The sequence below is a fragment of the Hyaena hyaena genome, unplaced genomic scaffold (genome assembly GCF_003009895.1).
Source record: "Hyaena hyaena isolate Hyena2069 unplaced genomic scaffold, ASM300989v1 scaffold_378, whole genome shotgun sequence".
Lineage (NCBI taxonomy): Eukaryota > Metazoa > Chordata > Mammalia > Carnivora > Hyaenidae > Hyaena > Hyaena hyaena.
This window is the reverse complement of record NW_024081009.1, coordinates 112769-133566: the sequence shown is the minus strand read 5'-3', so window position 1 is coordinate 133566 and position 20798 is coordinate 112769. Positions and strand designations below refer to the sequence as shown.

Below are 20798 nucleotides of genomic sequence, written 5' to 3'. Positions count from 1 at the left end.
TCTCTGATGTCCTTTCAAAACCATGTGTACCTTCAGCTTTCTAGCCATGTTTCCTTTGTATCTTGATACATTTCTGCTGGAGCTCCTTCTTAAAATCTCACTGAAAAGATAGCAAAATTTGACTTACATGGTATTTTTTCTTTAGCATGAGATGTATTGACTTAAAGGGGCCATATAATTAAGACCTGTTTGTGTGTTAATCTTTTACTCTCCTTATCTGAAGCACAGTACTGTTTTGAATTATTCATCTCCGTTTTTCCCTGTTGGTCAGTTTGCCGGGGGAAGCGGGCCGGGAACCAGCCCTGGCAGAAGTGTTCCGCCAGTTGCACGATCCTCACCGCAACATTCCTTATCCAATCCCTTACCGGTAAGCATTCACCTGGAGAAATTTGACACCTGTTGTAGGAGGCAAGAACCCAGGAACACTCAAGCCGTTTCTCTAACATTAACTACCCAGGGGAATGAGGCCCGAAGCAGAAACCTTCACAGTGTTACCTGTGAGTCGCTTAGACTCAAGTCTGTCTCTGTAAATTTATGTTGTACAAGATCTGACCCTGCTTCGCAGTATCATAAGTTACCTCTAAGCCTACAGGTCCGTGTTCTGTCAAGGAAATGATTTCCAATTCAAACGTAAACTTTTTATCCTTGCCAACTTACATGTTCCTATAACTGGATTCTAATTATTAAAAAAAAATTGGTCAGCTCCTAGCATTTGATTTTGGCATTTGATTTATTTTCTAGGCTTTCTTAGTGATGCAGTAGAGAAACTAATGTTACTCAAATTTGAGATGGGTTTGTTACCTTCCTTTTTTAAAAAAAAAAATAATAAGATTTTTATTTTTAAATGATCTCTACGCGCAGTGTGGGGCTCAAACTCACAACCCCTGAGATCAAGAGTCGCAGGCTCTACCAACGAAGCCAGCCAGGCCCACCTATTTCCTTCCTTCAAGTGAGAACTGAAGATCTTAAAAACATAGCCAAATTAGTGGTTCTCAACTGGGGGTAGTTTTGCCTCTCAGGGGACATTTGACACTGTTTGGGTAATTTTTGATCACAACTGGAGGGTGAGAGGAGGGGAGCTGTAGGGAGCTGTAGGCATCTAATAGGCAGAGGCCAGATGCTAGTAAACATCCTGCAACGTACAGAATAGGCCCCCACAGTAAAGAGTTACCTGCTGCAAACGTCACACTGGTGCCGAGATTGAGACTCTGTGTGCTGGCACCTAACGGGGGATTTTGTGGTAATTGACTCAGAAGTGCCTGTGGATAGTTTGTTGACAACCATACAAGATCTTTGTACTCAGGAGTGTGTTCTTTCCGCTGAGGCCTCAGGTATTGCTTCAGGATTTAGGGGAAGAGGGGTCTCCCTATGCTCAGTTTTTGTGCTAAGTCTCTTTTTAGGAAAGTTTTTTGATTCTGCTGCTTCCGCAGAGTTGGGTAATACCGATCTTTTCCTAAGTGATTTAGTTTTCTGTGTTAAAGTCTTTAGAATGCATCTCTTTCCCTCTTCTACCTCATAAAGACATGCGTTTGTTGAGGTGACTGCAGTTATTAAAGCACTTAGTAAAATGTATTCAACCTGAAAATTGGGCTATTATTTTGTCATCCTTGCTATGTTTAAAAATGGTAGAAATGTTAAGGGGTGCCTGGGTGACTCAATTGGAAGCATCGGACTCTTGATCTCAGCTCAGGTCATGATCTCATAGTACATGAGATCAAGCTCCACGTCAGGGTCTTTGATGACTGCACAGAACTGGCTAGAGTCTCTCTCTCTCTCTCTCTCTCTCTCTCTCTCTCTCTCTCTGCCCCTCCTGCCTGTGCGTGTGAACTCTCTCTCAAAACAGACGTTAAAAAAAGATGTTAGAAATGTTTGATGTGTAGATCTATTTGGTTAGGTTGAGGGTTTTTAGGTAACCTTTGAGGAGGCTTGTGTCTTTCTTTTTCTTTTTTATTTAAAAAAAATTTTTTTTAACATTCATTTTTTGAGAGAGAGAGAGAGAGAGCGCGTGTGAGAATGCAAGTGGGGGAGGGGCAAATAGAGAGGAGACAGAATCCGAAGCAGGCTTCAGGCTCTGAGCTGTCAGCACAGAGCCCGATGCAGGGTTCGAACCTACAAGCGGTGAGATCATGACCTGAGCCAGAGTGGGACGCTTAATCAACCGAGCCACCCAGGCACCCCGCCAAAAAAATTTTTTTTAATGTTTGCTTATTTTTGAGAGGGAGAGAGACAGTGTCAGCAGGGGAGGGGCAGAGAGAGGAAGATTATCCAAAGCAGGCTCCAGGCTCTGAGCTGTCAGCACAGAGCCCGACGGGGGTGGGGCTCAAACTCAGGAACTGTGAGATCATGGCCTGAGCCGAAGTCGGACGCTTAACTGACTGAGCCACCCACCCAGGCGTCCCTGTTTTTCTTAACATTTATTTGTTTATTCATTAAAGAAGTTTTTTTTGGAGTTTTTTAAGTAATCTCTATACCCAGTGTGATGATCAAACTCACAACTCCAAGATCAAGAGGTACATGCTCCACTGACTGAGCCGGCCAGGCACCCCTATTTTTCTTAACTTTAAACCAATTTAAGTCTTTAAAATATTCCAACACAAGAAAGAAATATTATTAGCCTCCCTCCCCAAACCCCCTTATACTCCCTTCCAGTTATTAGCCCCCTCCCTGCCACTGGAGATAGTCACTGTCCTGATTATTAACAGCAGAGATGGGTTTTTTTCTGTTTTTGTATTTTGTATGAGAGAATCATACAGTGCATACTCCTATGTCTGCTTTTGTTTAACATTACTTCTGTGATATGTACCCATATTGTTGTGTGTTGTTGATTACTCCCTCTCACTGATGTGTGGTATGATTTTAATTAATAACAACTAAAAATTTTTTTAAGTTTATTTTGAGAGAGAGAGCGTGACTGAGCAAGCAGGGCAGGGGCAGAGAGAGAGGAAGAGAGAATCCTAAGCAGACTCCACGTCATCAGCACAGAGCCCAACGTGGGGCTCACACTCATGAACTGTGGTATCATGACCTAAGTTAAAATCAAGAGTTGGACTGGACACTCAACCAACTGAGCCACCCAGGTGTTTGAGCCATCCAGGAGCTCCTGTATTTTAATTTTTAACTATCTGGTTAATCTATTGCACATCTTCTTCCACTAGAATGTTAAACTCATGACAGCAGGGACTTTGCTTTGTTTCTGTCTCTCAATACCTATTACATAAAGGTATAATTATTTTTACTATTTCCTCAACTTGACATGAAGAGATAATACCTTGTTCAGTTACACCCAAAACCATGCTTGGCACGCGTGGTAGGTGCTCAAAACTGTTAAAGAATCAATGGATAAAGAATTATTTTAGTTTTTTCCCCCCCTAAGTGGTTCTTTTGTATTTTTTGTTGAAAACACAAAAGTACCTAAAACATGAGCCTTTTATTTATTTATTTATTTTTTTACAAATAGTTTATTGTCAAATTAGTTTCCACATAACACCCAGTGCTCATCCCCACAAGTGTCCTCCTCCATGCCCATCCCCCCCTCCCCCCCACATCCATCAGTCCTCAGTTTTTGTCAGCATTCAAGAGACTCTCATGGTTTGCCTCTCTCCCTTTCCCCCACCATTTCCGCCCTTCTTCTCCCCCTTGTTCCCCCGTCAAGTTCCTCCTCATCCTCCTATACGTGCAAACATATGATATTTGTCCTTCTCTGCCTGACTTATTTCGCTCAGCATAACACCCTCAAGGTCCATCCATGTTGCTACCCATGGCCAGAATTCATCGTTTCTCATTGCCATGTAGTATTCCATGGTATAGATAAACCACATCTTCTTCATTCATTCATCTGTTGATGGACACTTAGGCTCTTTCCATGTTTTAGCTATTGTGGAGAGTGCTGCTATGAACAAACATGAGCCTTTTAATGCAGGAGTTTGGTTAAAAACTACAACTCACAGCTACCAAACTAAGAATGATTTTTAGATTTTTATTTATTTATTTATTTTTAAAAAAATATTTTTATTTCTAGGAGAGAGAGAGAGAGACAGTGTGAGCAGGGGAGGGTCAGAGAGAGGGAGACACAGACTCTGAAATAGGCTCCAGGCTCTGAGCTGGCAGTCAGCACAGAGCCCGATGCGGGGCTCGAACCCACGAACCGCGAGATCATGACCTAAGCGAAAGTTGGACGCTTAACCGACTAAGCCACCCAGGCGCCCCGATTTTTAGATTTTTAAAGAGCTCTAGAGACAGAATAGTGTATTGCAGAGATGATATATGGCCTATAAAGCCTCAAATATCTGTATGGCCCTTCACAAAAAGGAAATCCTTATAAAGTTGACTCCATATAATCATTACTTAGGTCAAGAAGTGAAATATTTGCAGCACTCTGGAGACTTGTGTGCTCCTCTCTTATTACAACTCTCTCTACCCTAGAAACAGCCACTGTTCTAACTTTCATGATTATAATGTACTATTCCTGATAGTTTGACCCTGTATGTATCCCTAAACAGTTTTGTTCTGTCATTAAGTCAGTTTTGTTAATCGTGGAGTTTAATCATAGTTTTTAAATTTTCTGCATTCTGACTTTTGGCTGTTTGTCCTAGAGAGGTGTATTCATTATCTCTCAGGATTGTGCGAGTTGTTTGTCTCTTCGTGTATTTATAGTTTTGCTTTGTGTATTAGTAAGAGAACCTTCATCTCTTGTGATACTTTTTGCTCTAAATGCATTTTATTCAACATTTAATATATCCAAACCATTATATGGTATAGATATTTCCAGCTTTTTTTTATGTGTTTTTTTAATACTCCCAGCCTTTCGTTATGTGTTCAGTATACCTGACAGATATATAGTTGAATTTTTATTCTGTCTAAAGTTTTTTTTTTTTAACTTTAGCATTTATTTTATCTCCCATTTTTTAATGTGTTTTCTATCAATCCTGCATGTTCTCCTTTCTTTCATTTCTTGCTTTTATTTGGGTTTTTGGGGGGAGAGTGGGAAGGGTAATCATTTCATATCCTCACCCTCCACTAGTAGCTGGGTCTTTTTGGTGTTTCTCATAGAAATTACCACATATACCCTCAATTGGCCAAAGTTTGATGTTAAAAGTATCTTTATCATCCTGCCAAATAAACAATACCTCAAAATATTAACTCCATTTATTTACTACTAACTTGGTCGTGGTGGTATATGTTTGTATTTTTTTTTTTTTTTGGCCTCATAAAACATTATTAGTTTATATTGTCACTATTCATCTATTTTATACTGTCAGTGTTCACTTCTTTCTTCATACTTTCATCTTACACCTTCCATGTAGGGTCCCTTTCTTTCTACCTGAAGTACTCCTTTAAGTATTCTTTTATATGTATCTGCTGGGGAGTTAATTGTCTAGGTTTTTGTTGTTGTTGTTGTTTGCTTAAATAACTTATTTTGCTTTTATTCCTGAAAGATACTTTTGCTCTGTATATATTTACATTGGCATTTTTTTTTCTTAATATTTGAATGTATTATAACTATCTTTTGACTCCCATTGTTACTGGTAAGAAAACAACTTTCATATATCTCTCATTTCTTTGACATTATCCGCTCTTGTTTTCCCCTGGCTGCTTTAAAAATCTTCATCTGTGGTGGTCTGCAGTTTCACTATGATGCATCCTGTTATTTCTCTTGCTTTTGATGTGTTGGGCTTTTTTGTTAGGTCTTGTACCGGTTCTGGATAATTATTAGCCATTGTCTCTTCAGATATTATCTCTGCCCTGTTCTCGTTTTCTTTTTCCTATGAAATTCCAATTAATTGTATGTTAGACCATCTCACCTTATCACTTTGTCTTTTGGCTTTTTTCTATTTTCTTTTAGTGTCCATGTGCTCCATTCTGGATAGTTTCTTGCCTTTCCGGTCCCAGGTTCTCTTATTTTGTTGTATCTAATTTTCTGTTAACCTCACTGAATTATTATTATTATTATGATTTTTAAATAAGCACGAGCAGGGAAGCAGGGATAGAGGAAGGGGGACAGGCAGAGAGAGAGGGGGACAGAGGATCCGAGGATCCGAACTGCATTCTGTGCTGACAGCAGTCAGCCTGGTGTGGGACTTGAACTCAAATGGTGAGATCACTACCTAAGCCAAAGTTGGATGCTCAACGGACTGAGCCACCCAGGCTCTCCAACCACACTGAATTGTTAATTTTTATTACTGTGTTCCCTGCTGATATTTTCAAGTTTGTCTTTTATGTATTTATTTTTTTCCTAATAGACCTTGTTTTATAATCTGTATTTGATAATTCTGGCATTTGACATGTTTGTGAATCTATTTGTTGTCTCTTGTTTTCCTAGCTGTTGCTCAGGGCTTTATTTCTTTTACGCTTCTTTGGTTTTTGACTGTGCTGCTCATTTTTCCTGAAAAATTATTTGTGAAATTTGAGATCTAAAGGATGTGTTCCTCCAGGGAGAATTTTGTTTGCTTCTTCCAAATGCCTAGAGATTTTACCCATCCAGTACTACTTTAAACCACTGAATTCATGGCTTGCATTTTGTTTGATTGGTTTATTTTGTTTGTTTGCTTCATCTAGCCATTCGTTATTGATCTAAATTGTGTTAACATTTCTCAGGGGAGCCCCTGCTCCCTGCATTACCAAGGCAACTTCCTTGTAGTTCCCTGAGGGTGGAGGAAATTTTTCTCCTGGTTTATATTTTCTCTTAGAGTATAACACTTTGGAAGCCCTTGAAGCTTGAAGTGCGAAGGGTTTCCTTATTGAACCCCCAGCCCGCAGTGGACTTTGGACTGTGACTGTCCACTTGGTGTCTTGTGCCCTGTAAATGGAAATTCAAGGTCTGCAGGTACCCTTAGGACAAGTGTGACTTTGGTGCTTCATTTATGTGTCTTCTGTTGCTAATTTCCCTTAGATTTTGTCCTGGCAGATCCCTTATTTTATCAACTCTTCAGTGCTTTTAATATATTTTTTTCCCCACATTTTGTCCTCTTTCTTTATAATCATTTTCTAAGGGAAGGTTAGTTCAGACATCCTAGCCTGCTGTATTTCCAGAAACATTCTATAAAATCTTTTAGCCCTTGGCAAACATGTATTGAGTACATAACAGAATGATTAATTTTAGTACGGGGGTTTCAGAGATACAGTGTCCCAAGTAGGGCAGATACTGCTGTGAATGGGTGTCACAGCACTTTGGGGCCTGAACTTAAACAGGCCCACAATCCGCTCACAGATTGAAAACCTAAATTCTTTTGTTGGGATCATTTTGGTTAGTTTATTTTACTTTTATTTTCTAAAATGAAAATGTCAAGTAGTTTTTCCTGATGAAGGGATACATGCTGATTATGAAAGTCCAACAATACAGAAGGTCTCCTCCAGAAGAACTATTATTGAAGAGTTTACTGGGCATATATGTATACACGTGTGTTCGTATAGTAGATTTCCCCAGTTCCTTTGTTTTATTTGTTTAACCAGTATACTGTAAACATTTCTTTGTCCTCTAAATAATACTGTAATGAGTGTCCTTGTATGTATATGTGTGTGTATATGTACACACACACATACACACATAAATCTGTACTTAAGCATTTCTTTTCCTTTGGGTAAATTTCCAAACTGTAATTCCCTAGTCAAAGATTATGTTTAGTTTAATATGTCATCACATAATTGCTCACAGATTATCAGCAATTTGCAGGTCCCAGTTTCTGTGTACCCTTCTAATACTGAAGTTTATCACTATAATTTTGTCAGTGCGAAGAATACCTTATTTTATCTTGCATTTCTTCATTAGTGACATTAAACATCTTTTCATATGTTTAATGACCCTTTGGATTTTTCTTTTAATGCTTCTTTAAGTTCTTTGCCTATTTATTTATTGGAGTATTTGTTTTTTTCTCCCTGACGAGTAGGAGCACATTATTTAGATTGTTAACTCATTGTCATTTGTATGGTAACCATTTTTGCCTGTTTGTAATTTTATCTTTTGATTTCATGTTGACTTTTGCTATTCAGGAGTAAAAAAAAGTTTGGAGTCAAATTTATGACCTTTTTCTTTTATGTCTTACTGGTTTTGTGTTATTCTAAGATAATTCCTGTATGGTTTGTATTTTTAATGTCCTGTTTCAAAAGTCCTTCACTGCTAGAAAGTCCTAAAAGTACTTGTTTGTATTCCCTTGTAATTGTTATATATGAGATAAGAAGCAATGTGCTTTTCTGCTTTTTTTCTAATACCTATACAAATATCCTACCATCTTTTAAATAAGTTCCCACCAGTCTGAAATAACAGTTTAATAACAGATTATATATCCATATTTCAGGGGTCAGTTTCTCAGTTTTCTGTTCTGTGCCACTGATTGATCTGTCTGCTCATGTTCCAGTATTATACTGATGTAGTCATGCTGTTTTGTGGTATGTTTTAATAACTAGTCAAGTTTCCCTGCTATTCTTTATCAAAGTTATGTGGCTAGTTTTGATTATTTTTCTAAATGAACCTCAGAATTAATGTGTGAAATTCCACCCAATCGGCTCCTCAAAAGAGAGCAAGAGTGACACTCTGATCTCTATACCACTACAACACTCTCTCTTGCAGCAAGAGAGAGAAAGAAAAAAGAAAAACAAAAGTAAATAAAAAGCCCTACCCATCGGTTTTTGAAGAAATTTGACATTTATAAAATTTGAATGCAGGCTCATGGTATCACTGTGTAGATCGTCTTTTACATCTACCAGTGAAGCTGGAGTTTTTCTTCATACATAATCTCCATATTTCTTAAGTTTATTTCTAAACTTATTTCTTTTGTATAGTTTTTTTGAAATGTTGAATCTGCTTTTTCTTTCATTACGTATTCTGATGATAATCAATTATTGGCATATGGGGAAGCTGTTGTTTTTTGTATATTTATTTTATATTCAACCATCTTACTGAGCTCTTATTTGTTGTTTTTCAGTTGATTTGCTGAGTTTCCTTTGTGAATAGTTATATCATCCAAAAATGACACTTTTTAATCTTTAATATTTTCCAGTGTTTATACCTCCTTTTCCCCCATTATCACATTGCTAAAACTTCTGTAATAATGTTGAATGATTGTGATATTAATGTGTTAACCTCTGTCTAGGTGTCTTTAATGAAATTGTCTTTGGTATGGCACCATTAATTTATGTCGATTTCTGAAAAAGTACTCTGTTGTATTAAAGATGGATACTTCCAGTGTTTTTTGTTTTGTTTTTAAGATTTACCCAACAATGTGCAAATCCTTTTTGGCATCTAAAGAGAAGAATCTTGATATCCTCCCCTCCCCCAATACTTCTGTAATGAATTATATCGGATTTACTAGTAATGAATCATCCTTACATTTATGGGAAAAAACCATACATAATTGTGTCATATTATTCTTTTAGTGTTCTTTGGAAATTGTTTTGCTTGTATTTATTTTTTGATTTTTGCAACTAAGGTATAGCATGGTAAGGATAGAATTGGGAGTGAAATAAGCTACCTGTAAATTAGGGGACAAATGTCTTCATTTTCATTTACCTACAGGATAGGAATAACATTTGCTTTGTAGGTTTGAAGGTATTATGAAGTTGATTTGTTGAACTCTCCAAAGTAAATTATAGATTCAGTTGTAGAAATACAGAACAATTAAAATGTAATTTTCCAGAATTAAGTAAGGTATTAACTCAGATTTATAGATAGGTTATAATCCAGCGATACTGTGATTATGCTGTCCGTGTTTGGTTTCAGAGAAGGGGTTTTTCAAAAATACTCTTCTAGTTGATAACTGTGTTTTAATCCATGATATGTTTTGGCAGTGTCTCGTTTTCTTTCTCATGTGATCGTGGGTTTTCTTTAATGTTTTGCAGCGACGAGTAGAGCAGCCTCTCTATGGCTTAGATGGCAGCGCTGCGAAGGAGGTGTCGGAGGAGCAGTCCGCTCTGCCAACCCTCATGTCGGTGATGCTGGCAAAGCCTCGGCTGGATACGGAGCAGCTGGCGCAGAGGGGAGCTGGCCTCTGCTTCACCTTTGTTTCAGTGAGTACCAAGGCTGACGTGATGAGATCCTTGTTGCCCTTGAGCTCCTTGATGAAGTTTGCGTAACTGTTTTAGCGTAGAGATGCTGCCATTGCTAACTGTTTGACTTCTAAAGGTAGCGTGGTTTCATTCAGTCTCCCTTGGGTCAGGGGGCTGAGAGAGACTGCTTTGTTAAAGTCTGACCACATCATGGGAAAGAAAATAAGATTTTAGGTTGACAAGTAACAAAGATACAGATCAAATCCCAGTACAGCCAGAGTACTTGTCTGATTACAAATAAGATTGCCAAACTCCAGGCGTCACTTATTTGAAGCAATACTCAGGTCAGTAAAATGTTGGCATGTAGGCGGGCATTCTGTAGTGTGTTTGCCAGCCAGTTTCCCTTCTGTGGTGTTTGGGTGACCTGTATGCTTGCTTTCTCTTGCAACCTCTTCACAGTATTGGTACCAATGCTTTTTCCAGGATCTTTGGCTCCCTGTTTGCTGCTTTCAGCTTGCTTCTTTCTGTTTCCTTGAACAAGAAGGTTTGACCCCATTTTTACTTGCCAAATTATAGTGCAGTTTGACTCCAGAGTTGTTATTTTCTTGGTTTCTTTGCCCTACCACAGATGATACAGAGCAAGAGTAAGCTCCATTGCCCTATTCTTCCATTTCTGGGGCCTCTTTCAGAGCTTAAGTCATCACTGATCCACATTTCTTTCTCTTCTCCTGGTTCATTCGCTCTACTTATAACCTAAGTTTTCTCTTTATTTGTTTTGTGGATTCTAAGTCATTAATCCACATGCAGTTGTATTCAAAAAGGGTGCCATGAAAAGGGTGGGTGCCTTAAAGAAAGGGAATAAAAATTATGAAATAATTAGGGAACCATTTTGCACAATTTGGAATACTTTCTTACAGTTATTATCGTTTTTACTTAGATGTTACAACTTTTAAACTTAAAGAATTTTTTTTTTTAATTTATTTCTAGGAGAGAGAGAGAGAGACAGCGTGAGCAGGGGAGGGTCAGAGAGAGAGGGAGTCACAGACTGAAACAGGCTCCAGGCTCTGAGCTGGCAGTCAGCACAGAGCCCGACGCGGGGCTCGAACCCATGAACCGCGAGATCATGACCTAAGCGAAAGTCGGACGCTTAACCGACTAAGCCACCCAGGCGCCCCATAAACTTAAAGAATTTTTTAAGCATCAAAGGAATCAAGAGACTTCTTGTATGAAGACAGTAATATTTTTTTTTCTGTCGGTGGCAAAAGAAACACAACACAAAATCGGAGAATTGACCAATAAAATTCTGTGGGTGGGCCTGACAGTGGTGTGGCACAGTTTGTATGAGAATGTTGTGGTTCTCTATAGCATTCTTACAGAGAATGTGTTTCTTTGCAGTATGTATAAATTACATTGTTTACTATTCACTGACTATTAAATCTTCATCTTAGAGCTAACTTTCCCAGGCAAAACCTTGGATAGTCAGAAGTTAATTTGTCCTTATGTTCTTTTATTGCCTTTTTTTAAATTTATTTATTTAAATTTATTTATTTTTAATGTTTTATTTATTTCTAAGAGAGAGAGAGAAACAGCGTGAGCAGGGGAGGGTCAGAAAGAGAGGGAGTCACAGACTGAAACAGGCTCCAGACTCTGAGCTGGCAGTCAGCACAGAGCCCGACGCGGGGCTCGAACCCACGAACGAACCGCGAGATCATGACCTAAGTGAAAGTCGGATGCTTAACCGACTGAGCCACCCAGGCGCCCCTTTTATTGTTTTTGTTTTGTTTTTTTTTTTTTTACAAATAGTTTATTGTCAAATAAGTTTCCACATAACACTCAGTGCTCATCCCCTCAAGTGCCCTCCTCCATGCCCATCCCTCCTCCTCCCCACATCCATCAGTCCTCAGTTTTTGTCAGCATTCAAGAGACTCTCATGGTTTGCCTCTCTCCCTTTCCCCCACCATTTCCGCCCTTCTTCTCCCCCTTGTTCCTCCATCAAGTTCCTCCTAATCCTCCTGTACGTGCAAACATATGATATTTGTCCTTCTCTGCCTGACTTATTTCGCTCAGCATAACACCCTCAAGGTCCATCCATGTTGCTACACATGGCCAGATTTCATTGTTTCTCATTGCCATGTAGTATTCCATGGTATAGATAAACCCGACAGACTCCACCAGAAGCCTACTAGAACTGATCCAAGAATTCAGCCAAGTTGCAGGGTACAAAATTAACGTACAGAAATCGGTTGCATTTTTATACACCAACAATGAAGCAACAGAAAGAGAAATCAAGAAACTGATCCCATTCACAATTGCACAAAAAACCTTTTATTGCCTTTTTAAAAGCTATCTCCATTTCGTTTGAGGGAGTTCCCTTTGTTTATTGCACAGATACTTCCTGAATGCCTACTATGTGACAGGCATGTAGTTAAGTACTCAAGATTTCGATCAGCAAAACTCAGTTCCCTAATGTGAGCTTTCCATTAAGGATATTGGGATGGGTACACATGGATAATCACTTCCTCAGTCCTATCAGCTAGTGCACTCAGGTTGTCAGAGGAGTGCAGATGCTATAGCCAGATTGTTCTCATGGAGAGGAGAGATGGCAGAGAAGAGTAAGAAAATGATCGTGTCCAAAGCATGAACAGGGAGATAAGTATGAAAACCAAAGACTTAAATGGTTTGGTACAGTTCTGGATCTGTTTGCTTCTCTGCAGTTCCAGCTAGGATATAAGCTTAGTAATCTAAAGAAAGAAGAAAGCAAAAGAATTAATGTTAATATATATTTTAAAAATGTTTTTTAATAAAGACCAGTTTTCTAACAAATAGGCAAAAGCTATGAGCAGGCAGTTTTACCGGGGAGGATGGGGGGAGACAAATGACTAATAACATGAAAAATGCCTAACTTCAGCCATGGAGAGATGCAAAATAAAACAAGGTAACACTTTTTTGGCCTATCAAAGTGTTAAGGATTGATACGTTTGGTAATTCTCAGTATAGGTTATAGTTTAGACATCCAAGTTTTATACTGACTCTAAATTGGTGCAGTTTCTTGGACAAGTTGGTTTATATGTGAGTAATAAATTTACATATCCTGGGATCCAGAAATTCCATTCCCATAAAACTATACGAAGATGTTTATTTCATTGTTTATAATTGCAGAAATCCGGAAGCAGTTTCCCTTTACCAGTGTTTTACAGGAACTTGTATCGAGGGTGTCTTTGGCCTCCACACTGTTGTCCCCAGCGTTCAGTCCTCAGAACGGAATTGTCCAGAATGATTCATTAGCCACAGTTGATTACTCCCTTCTCCAAGCAGTGCTTTTCTCAGCTTGCACTCTTTTGGTTCTCATTTCCCAGACCTCTAAACAGTGGAGTGTCCCTGGGCTCAGTCTTCAGACATTTGTCTACTTTTTTTATTTTTATTTTTTATTTTTTTTAATGTTTTATTTATTTCTAGGAGAGAGAGAGAGAGACAGCATGAGCAGGGGAGGGTCAGAGAGAGGGAGTCACAAACTGAAACAGGCTCCAGGCTCTGAGCTGGCAGTCAGCACAGAGCCCGACACGGGGCTCGAACCCAAGAACCGCGAGATCATGACCCAAGCGAAAGTCGGACGCTTAACTGACTAAGCCACCCATGCGCCCCACATCTGTCTACTTTTATTCTCTACATAATCTCATTGAGTTTCTTTGCTTTAGTTATCACCCATATGCAGAGCACTTCCAAGTTTTTATCTCTAGCCCAGAGCCCTGCCCCAAATTCCAAACCTATGTAGTCAGTTGCTTCTAGACTTCTCTTTATGTTTGATAAGTGTATCAAATCTAACATGTCCAAAACTGAGTTCATTTTGTCTCCCTGTTCCAAACCCATTTCTTCAACAGTCTTCCACATCTCAGTAACTGTCCACTCTCTCCTTCTAATTGTTTAAAAACCATGGAGCCATTCTTGTGTCTTTATTTTATATCCCAATTACAAATCCATTAGTAAATCTTACTGTTAAAGATATGTTCAGATTCCTACCACTTCTAACCTCTTCACTCCTACTACTACTTGAACTAAACCATTGTCCCCCAGTGAGGTTATGGTAGTAACCCCCTAACTGGATTCTTTGCTCCTACCTTTTTTGCCTTTTAATCTGTTCTCAACAGATGACAGTGATTTAGTCATGTCTGCTCAGTGGTAATTAAAATGGCACATAAAGGCCTGCGTGGTCTGTTTCTTACCACTTGGCCAACTCTTACTGCCATCTCCCTTCCTTACCAGGTTCCATCCACACTGGCCACCTTGCCTCCTCAAATACTACCTGGCATGTTCTCACCTCAGGGACTTACTTTATACTTGGTGTTGCCTTTGTCTTAACATTCTTCCCCCAGATAGTAAGTCTGCCATGCTCCCTCAGGTCTCTAGTCTCGGCTTGAATTTACCCTATTACAGAGGCCTGTCCCGATCACTCTGTATTAAATAGTAATTCCTTCCTGCCCACCCCACACAGTGTCTAGCTCCTGTGCCCTACTTTGTTGTTTTTTTTTTTTAATATTTTATTTATTTCTAATAGAGAGAGAGAGACAGCGTGAGCAGGGGAGGGTCAGAGAGAGAGGGAGTCACAGACTGAAACAGGCTCCAGGCTCTGAGCTGGCAGTCAGCACAGGGCCCAATGCGGGGCTCGAACCCACGAACCGCGAGATCATGACCTAAGTGAAAGTCGGATGCTTAACCGACTAAGCCACCCAGGTGCCCCATGCCCTACTTTGTTTTTATTCCTTAGTCTTATCACCAGCTGACCTGCTGTGATTTACTTGTCTGACTCCTCCCTTCCCCTCACTGGAATATAAACTCCATCAGGTCAGGGACTTTGCTTTGTTCACTTTTCTTTTTTAATGTTTATTTTTTTCTTGAGTGATAGAGCATAAGTGGGGGAGAGTCAGAGAGAATGGGGGACAGAGGATGTAAAGCAGGCTCCATGCTGAAAGCAGCAAGCCCAGTGTGTGGCTCGATCTCACGAACTCTGAGATCATACCTAAGCCAAAGTGGGACATTCAACCAACTGAGCCACCCAGGAGCCCTTGCTTTTTTCACTTTGTATCTCCAATGCCAGAACAAGATCTATGCTAACACACGCTCAGGGCAATTATATGTGTGTGAATTGATAAAGGTATCCTTCATATAGAGTCTAGTGGAATGCCACACAATTGACAGAAGTGAGAAAGGTATATATACAGTTGACCCTTGAACAACATTGAGGGCTGGGACCCCCAGCATCCCTCATGCAGTCAAAAATCATGCAGTATAACTTTTGACACCCCCCCATCTTAACTACTAACAGCCTGTTGTTGACCAGAAATCTTACTGATAACATAAACAGCTGGTCAACACATATTTTGTATGTTATTTGTATTATATACTGTATTCTTAGAACAAAGTAAGCTAGAGGAAAAATGTTATTAAGAAAATCATATGAGGGGCGCCTCGGTGTCTCATTTGGTTGAGCATCTCACTTTTGCTGTCAGCTTAGGTCATGATCTTGTCACAAGACCAAGCCCCACATCGAGCTCCCTGCTGAGCGTGGAGCCTGCTTAGGATTCTCTCTCCCTGTCTCTCTGCCCCTCTTGTGCTCATGTTCTCTCTCTCAGAATAAATAAACGCTTTTTAAAAAAGAAAACAGGGTGCCTGGGTGGCTCATTCTGTTAAGCGTCCGATTTCGGCTCAGGTCATGATCTGGTTTTCGGGTTCGAGCCTTGCATCAGGTTCTGTGCTGAATGTTTGCTCAGAGCCCAGAGCCTGCTTCGAATTCTGTGTCTCCTTCTCTCTCTGCCCCTCCTCTGTTCATACTCTGTCTTACTCTGTCTCTCAAAAATAAATAAATGTAAAAAAAATTTTTTTTAATAAAAAAGAAAAACTCATAAGAGAAAAAATACGCTTAGAGTCCTATACTATACTGTACTTAACTGAAAACATCTTCATATAACTGGGCCTCTGCAGTTCTAATCCCTGTTGTTCCAAGCTTAACTATAAAGGCTAACAACGAAAGATGTCTAGATATGTGTTGATAAATAAAAATAGCAGGTGGCAGGATATTATGAGTTTGATCCTTTTTATTTATTTTTGAGAGAAAGCATGCACATGTGCACGAGAGTGGTGGAGGGGGGCTGAGGGAGAGGGAGAGAGATAATCTCCCTGCAGCAGGGCTAGATCACAGGGCCCTGGGATCATGACTTGAGCCGAAATCCAGAGTTGGACGCTCAATTGAAATGAGCCATCCAGGCACCCTGAGTTTGATCCTATAAATGTCTAAAATTATATTGTTAACATAATTTTTACATGTTTTAACATAGGAAATTCCATTTTTTTCCTTTTTTTAAATTGAAGTATAACATACAAAAAGTTGATTTTTTTAAATTATAAGATAATTTTCTAAATTGCAAAACTAGTATAAGGTACATGGTCTACACAAAATTAAAGTGGTGGAGAAGTCTTTCCTTTGCAACCCTCTGAAATGTAATCACTGTCCACAGTTTTTTAGATTTTCTACTGATTTACTATTTTAATTTCAAATAATGTAGCTCTCATTTAATTAACTTTAAACAAGATCTATCGTCTATTATTTAAAAAAAGTTTTTTTTAGAAGTTTATTTTTGAAAAAGAGAGACTGATAGAATACGAGTGGGGGAGGGGCAGAGAGAGAGGGAGACACAGAATCTGAAGCTGGCCCCCAGGCCCCGATGTGGGGGTCTAACTCGTGGACAGAGATCATGACCTGAGCCAAAGTAGGACACTTAATGAGCCACTCAGGCTCCCCTGTCTACTCTCCATTATAAGAGATGAACTTAACATACTCAAATTGTCACCCAGCTGCTTTCTCATCTTTCAGGTTTTTTTTAGTTAATGTTACATTATAAGTGTGTGATATTTAGTTTTTTATTTTAACTATAATTTAGTCTTTTCTGTTTTATAAATTATTCTAAAACTTGGAAACACTTAAGTAACATTTACAGTATTATGATGGTTTCATTATTAGGCATTGCAAAACCCAGTAATTGTATCGAATTCACTAAGAAAACTATCCTAGTCATTGATTAATTTTGATTGAATGAGACAATTCTAGTTGTCAGGGTCTTCAGGATTTTTTTTTTTAAATGTCAGATTTATTATTCCTTGAAAGCTGCATCTTTTAACATTATACAAGATAATCCTAAAAGCTTGGAGTTTTAAAAATGTATCTTCATATTGTTTTATGCTGAAGTATTTTAAAGTACATTTCAGAAATCCTGACCTCCTGTCTCTGAATAACTTAACAGGCATTTTCTAAGAAATACTAATATTTTCCTAGATAGCATAAGTAACATTATGACACTTACCTTTTATTGCTGTCTGTTTTACGTAAAATAGAACTTTCCTGTCAGCATCTGGGCCTCTTTGGCTACTTTGACTTACAGTTCTTCAGAAAAACAGGTTAAAAGCTTAGTTCTTACCTTTTAATTACCAATTTTAATTTTTTAAATAAAATTTTAATTTTTTGTAGGAAATTGTTTTTTATTTTTTTTAAAATGTTTTATATTTTGTTATTTTTGAGAGTCACAGAGACAGCGTGAGCAGGGGAGGGTCACAGAGAGAGAGATACAGAATCTGAAGCAGGCTCCAGTCTCTGAGCTGTCAGCACAGAGGCCAGTGTGGGGCTTGAACCCACAAACTGCGAGATCGTGACCTGAGCAGAAGCCAGACGCTCAATCGACTGAGCCACCCCGGCACCCCTATCCTTTCATCATTTGATGAACATTTGGGCTGTTTCCACTTTTTGGTTATTTTGAATAATAACTGCTATGAACATTCATGTCCAAGTTTTTGTATAGGTGTGTGTTATCATTGTTTTAGGTATGTGCTAAAGAGTGGAATTGTTGGGTTTTATTGTAACTATTTCTTAGGAACTGCCAAACTCCTTTCCAAAGCAGATGTACCATTTTACAGCAGGCATTATATGAGGGTCCTGTACACATCCTCGTCAGCACTTATCATTGTCTGTTGTTTTGATTATAACCATCCTAGTGGATGTGAAGTAATATCTCATTGTGGTTTTGATTTGCATTTCCTGATTACTAATGATACTGAGCGTTTTTAAACTTTTCTTATGGCCATTTGTATATATTCTTTGAAGAAATGTATAAATCCTTTGTCCATTTGTAAATTGAACTATTTTTTTTGTTGTTATTGTTGAGTTGGAAGGGACCCTTATGAACTACATGTTTGCACGTATCTTCTCTTGTGGGTTGTTGTTTTACTTTCAAGAAACTCTTTGAAGCACAAAAGGTTTTAATTTAGAAAAAGTTCAGTTTATCTTTTTTCTTTTGTTGTCTATGCTTTTAGTATAGCCAGAAGGCTTTACCTAACATAAATTCAGGAAACTGATTCTATATTTTCTTCTCAGTGTCCTTTTAGCTCTTACATTAAGGTCCATTATCTGTTTTATGTTATTTTTTGTGTATGATGTCAGGAAGCTGGGGCCGGGAGTGGGGGGGGGAGGGGGTCCGGCTTTATTCTTTTGCATCTGGATATCCATTTGCCCCACACCATTTGTGTGAAAAGAAAAGACTATTCTTTCTCCATTGAATTGTCTTGGCACCTTGTCAAAAATCAGTTGGCCATAAATGTAAAGGGTTTATTTCTGGATTCTGAAATTCTACTCCATTGATCTGTATGCCTTTATGTCAGTACCACAGTCTTAATGACCATAGCTTTTTAGTAATTAAGTTTTGAAATCAGGCAGTGTGATTCCATAATCTTTGTTCTTTTTCAGGATTGTTTTGGCTGTGGGATCCCATGCATTTCCATAAGAATTTTAGAATTAGCTCTTCAGTTTATGTAAACAAACCACCTAGGATTTATAGCATTTGTGCTGTGTCTGTTGGTCAGTTTGTGGAGTATTGTCCTCTTAAAAATACTAAATCTTCCATTAACATGAGATAACTTTCCATTTATTTAGGTCTCTTTATTTTCTTTTAATGTTTGCAATTTTCAGTGTGTGGATTTTGCCCTTTTGTTAAAATTATGTCTAAGTGTTTATTTTTTGGTCTATTGTGAATGAAAGTTTTCTTAATTTTATTTATTTTATTTTCAGTTTGCTCATGATTTTTACATATTAATCTTCTGCGATTTTGTTGAGCTTGTGTTTTAGTCCTAATAGTTCTTATGTAGGATTTTCTGTGTGTAGCATCCTGTCATCTACAAATAAAGATGGTTTTACTTCTTTTCCAATCTGAAGAATGCCTTTTCTTTTCTTTTCTTGCCTAATTGCCCTGTCTGGAAACTCTACTAAAATGTAGAATAGAAATGGTTCAAGTCGGGGATGCCTGGGTGGCTCAGTCAGTTAAGCGTCCACCTCTTGATTTCACCCCAGGTCATGATCTCCATTTCTTGGGTTTGAGCCCCACATCAGACTCTGTGCTGATGGCACGGAGTCTGCTTGGGATTCCCTCTCCCCCCCTCTCTCTTTACTCCACTTGCGTGTGTGTGTTCATTTTCTCTCTCTCTCTCTTTCTGTCTCTCTCTCTCTCTCTCAAAATAAATAAATAAATTTAAAAAATAAAAAAGGTGGTTTAAGTGGATATCCTGTCTTGTTCCTGATCTTAAGGGGTAAAGCATGTGATCTTTGACAGTATTATGTTAGCTATATGTTTTTTCAGAGATGCCTTTTTTGGGGTTGAAAAACTGCCCTTCTTAGGCGCCTGGGGGGCTCACTTGGTTAAGTGTCCAACTTAGGCTCAGGTCATGATCTTGTGATTTGTGGGTTTAAGCCCCACATTGGGCTCTGCACTGGCAGTGCAGAGCCTGCTTGGGATTCTTTCTGCCTCTCTCTGCCCCTTCCCCACTTGCTCTTTCTCTCTCAAAAGAAATAAACAAAAACGTAAAAAAAAGAAAGAAACAAAAAGTATCTTTCTATTCTGAGTCTGTTGAATGTCTTTACCATGAAAGAGTGCTAGATGCTTTTTCTGTATCTATTGAGATAATTGTATGGTGTCTTTTTGTTCTTGAAGTCAGTCCACTGTGTTTTTCTCCATTAATGCACTTGTCACTTAGTAGATGTTTTCACTCTTTTTTTTTCTTACAAATAGTTTATTGTCAAGTTTGTTTCCATATAACACCCAGTGCTCATCCCCACAAGTGCCCTCCTCCATGCCCATCTTCCCCCTACCCCCCACATCCCTCAGTTCTCAGTTTGTTTCTCAGCATTCAAGAGTCTCTCATGGTTTGCCTCTCTCCCTTTCCCCCACCATTTCCCCCACCATTTCCCCCCGTCTTCTCCCCCATGGTCCTTAGTTAAGTTCCTCCTAATCCTCTAGTATGTGCAAACATATGATATTTGTCCTTCTCTGCCTGACTTATTTCGCTCAGCATAACACCCTCAAGGTCCATCCATGTTGCTACACATGGCCAGATTTCATTGTTTCTCATTGCCATGTAGTATTCCATGGTATAGTTAAACCACATCTTCTTGATCCATTCGTCCGTTGATGGACACTTAGGTTCTTTCCATGTTTTAGCTATTGTTGAGAGTGCTGCTATGAACCTTGGGGTACATGTGCTCCAATGCATCAGCATTCCTATATCCTTTGGGTAAATTCCTAGCAGTGCTATTGCTGGGTCATAGGGGAGTTCTATTGTTGGGTTCCTGAGGAACCTCCACACTGTTTCCCAGAGGGGCTGCACCAGTGTACATACCCACCAACAGTGTAGGAGGGTACCCATTTCTCCACATCCTCGCCAGCATCTAGAGTCCTCTGAGTTGCTCGTTTTAGCCACTCTGACTGGCGTGAGGTGGTATCTCAGTGTGG

The 20798-nt window shown here is 39.0% G+C and overlaps 1 protein-coding gene across 2 annotated transcripts in view; it reads left to right on the top strand.

Moving 5' to 3' along the window:
- TLK2 (tousled like kinase 2) overlaps window positions 1-20798 on the top strand; it is a 121278-nt gene that overhangs the window by 40145 nt on the left and 60335 nt on the right. Inside the window, exons 6-7 of one of the 2 annotated variants that reach the window (XM_039250655.1) lie at window positions 272-367; window positions 9832-9999. In XM_039250655.1, coding sequence (XP_039106586.1) covers window positions 272-367; window positions 9832-9999 — 264 coding nt within the window. The remainder of the gene's footprint in view (window positions 1-271; window positions 368-9831; window positions 10000-20798) is intronic. The other variant, XM_039250656.1, reaches the window with a different exon arrangement.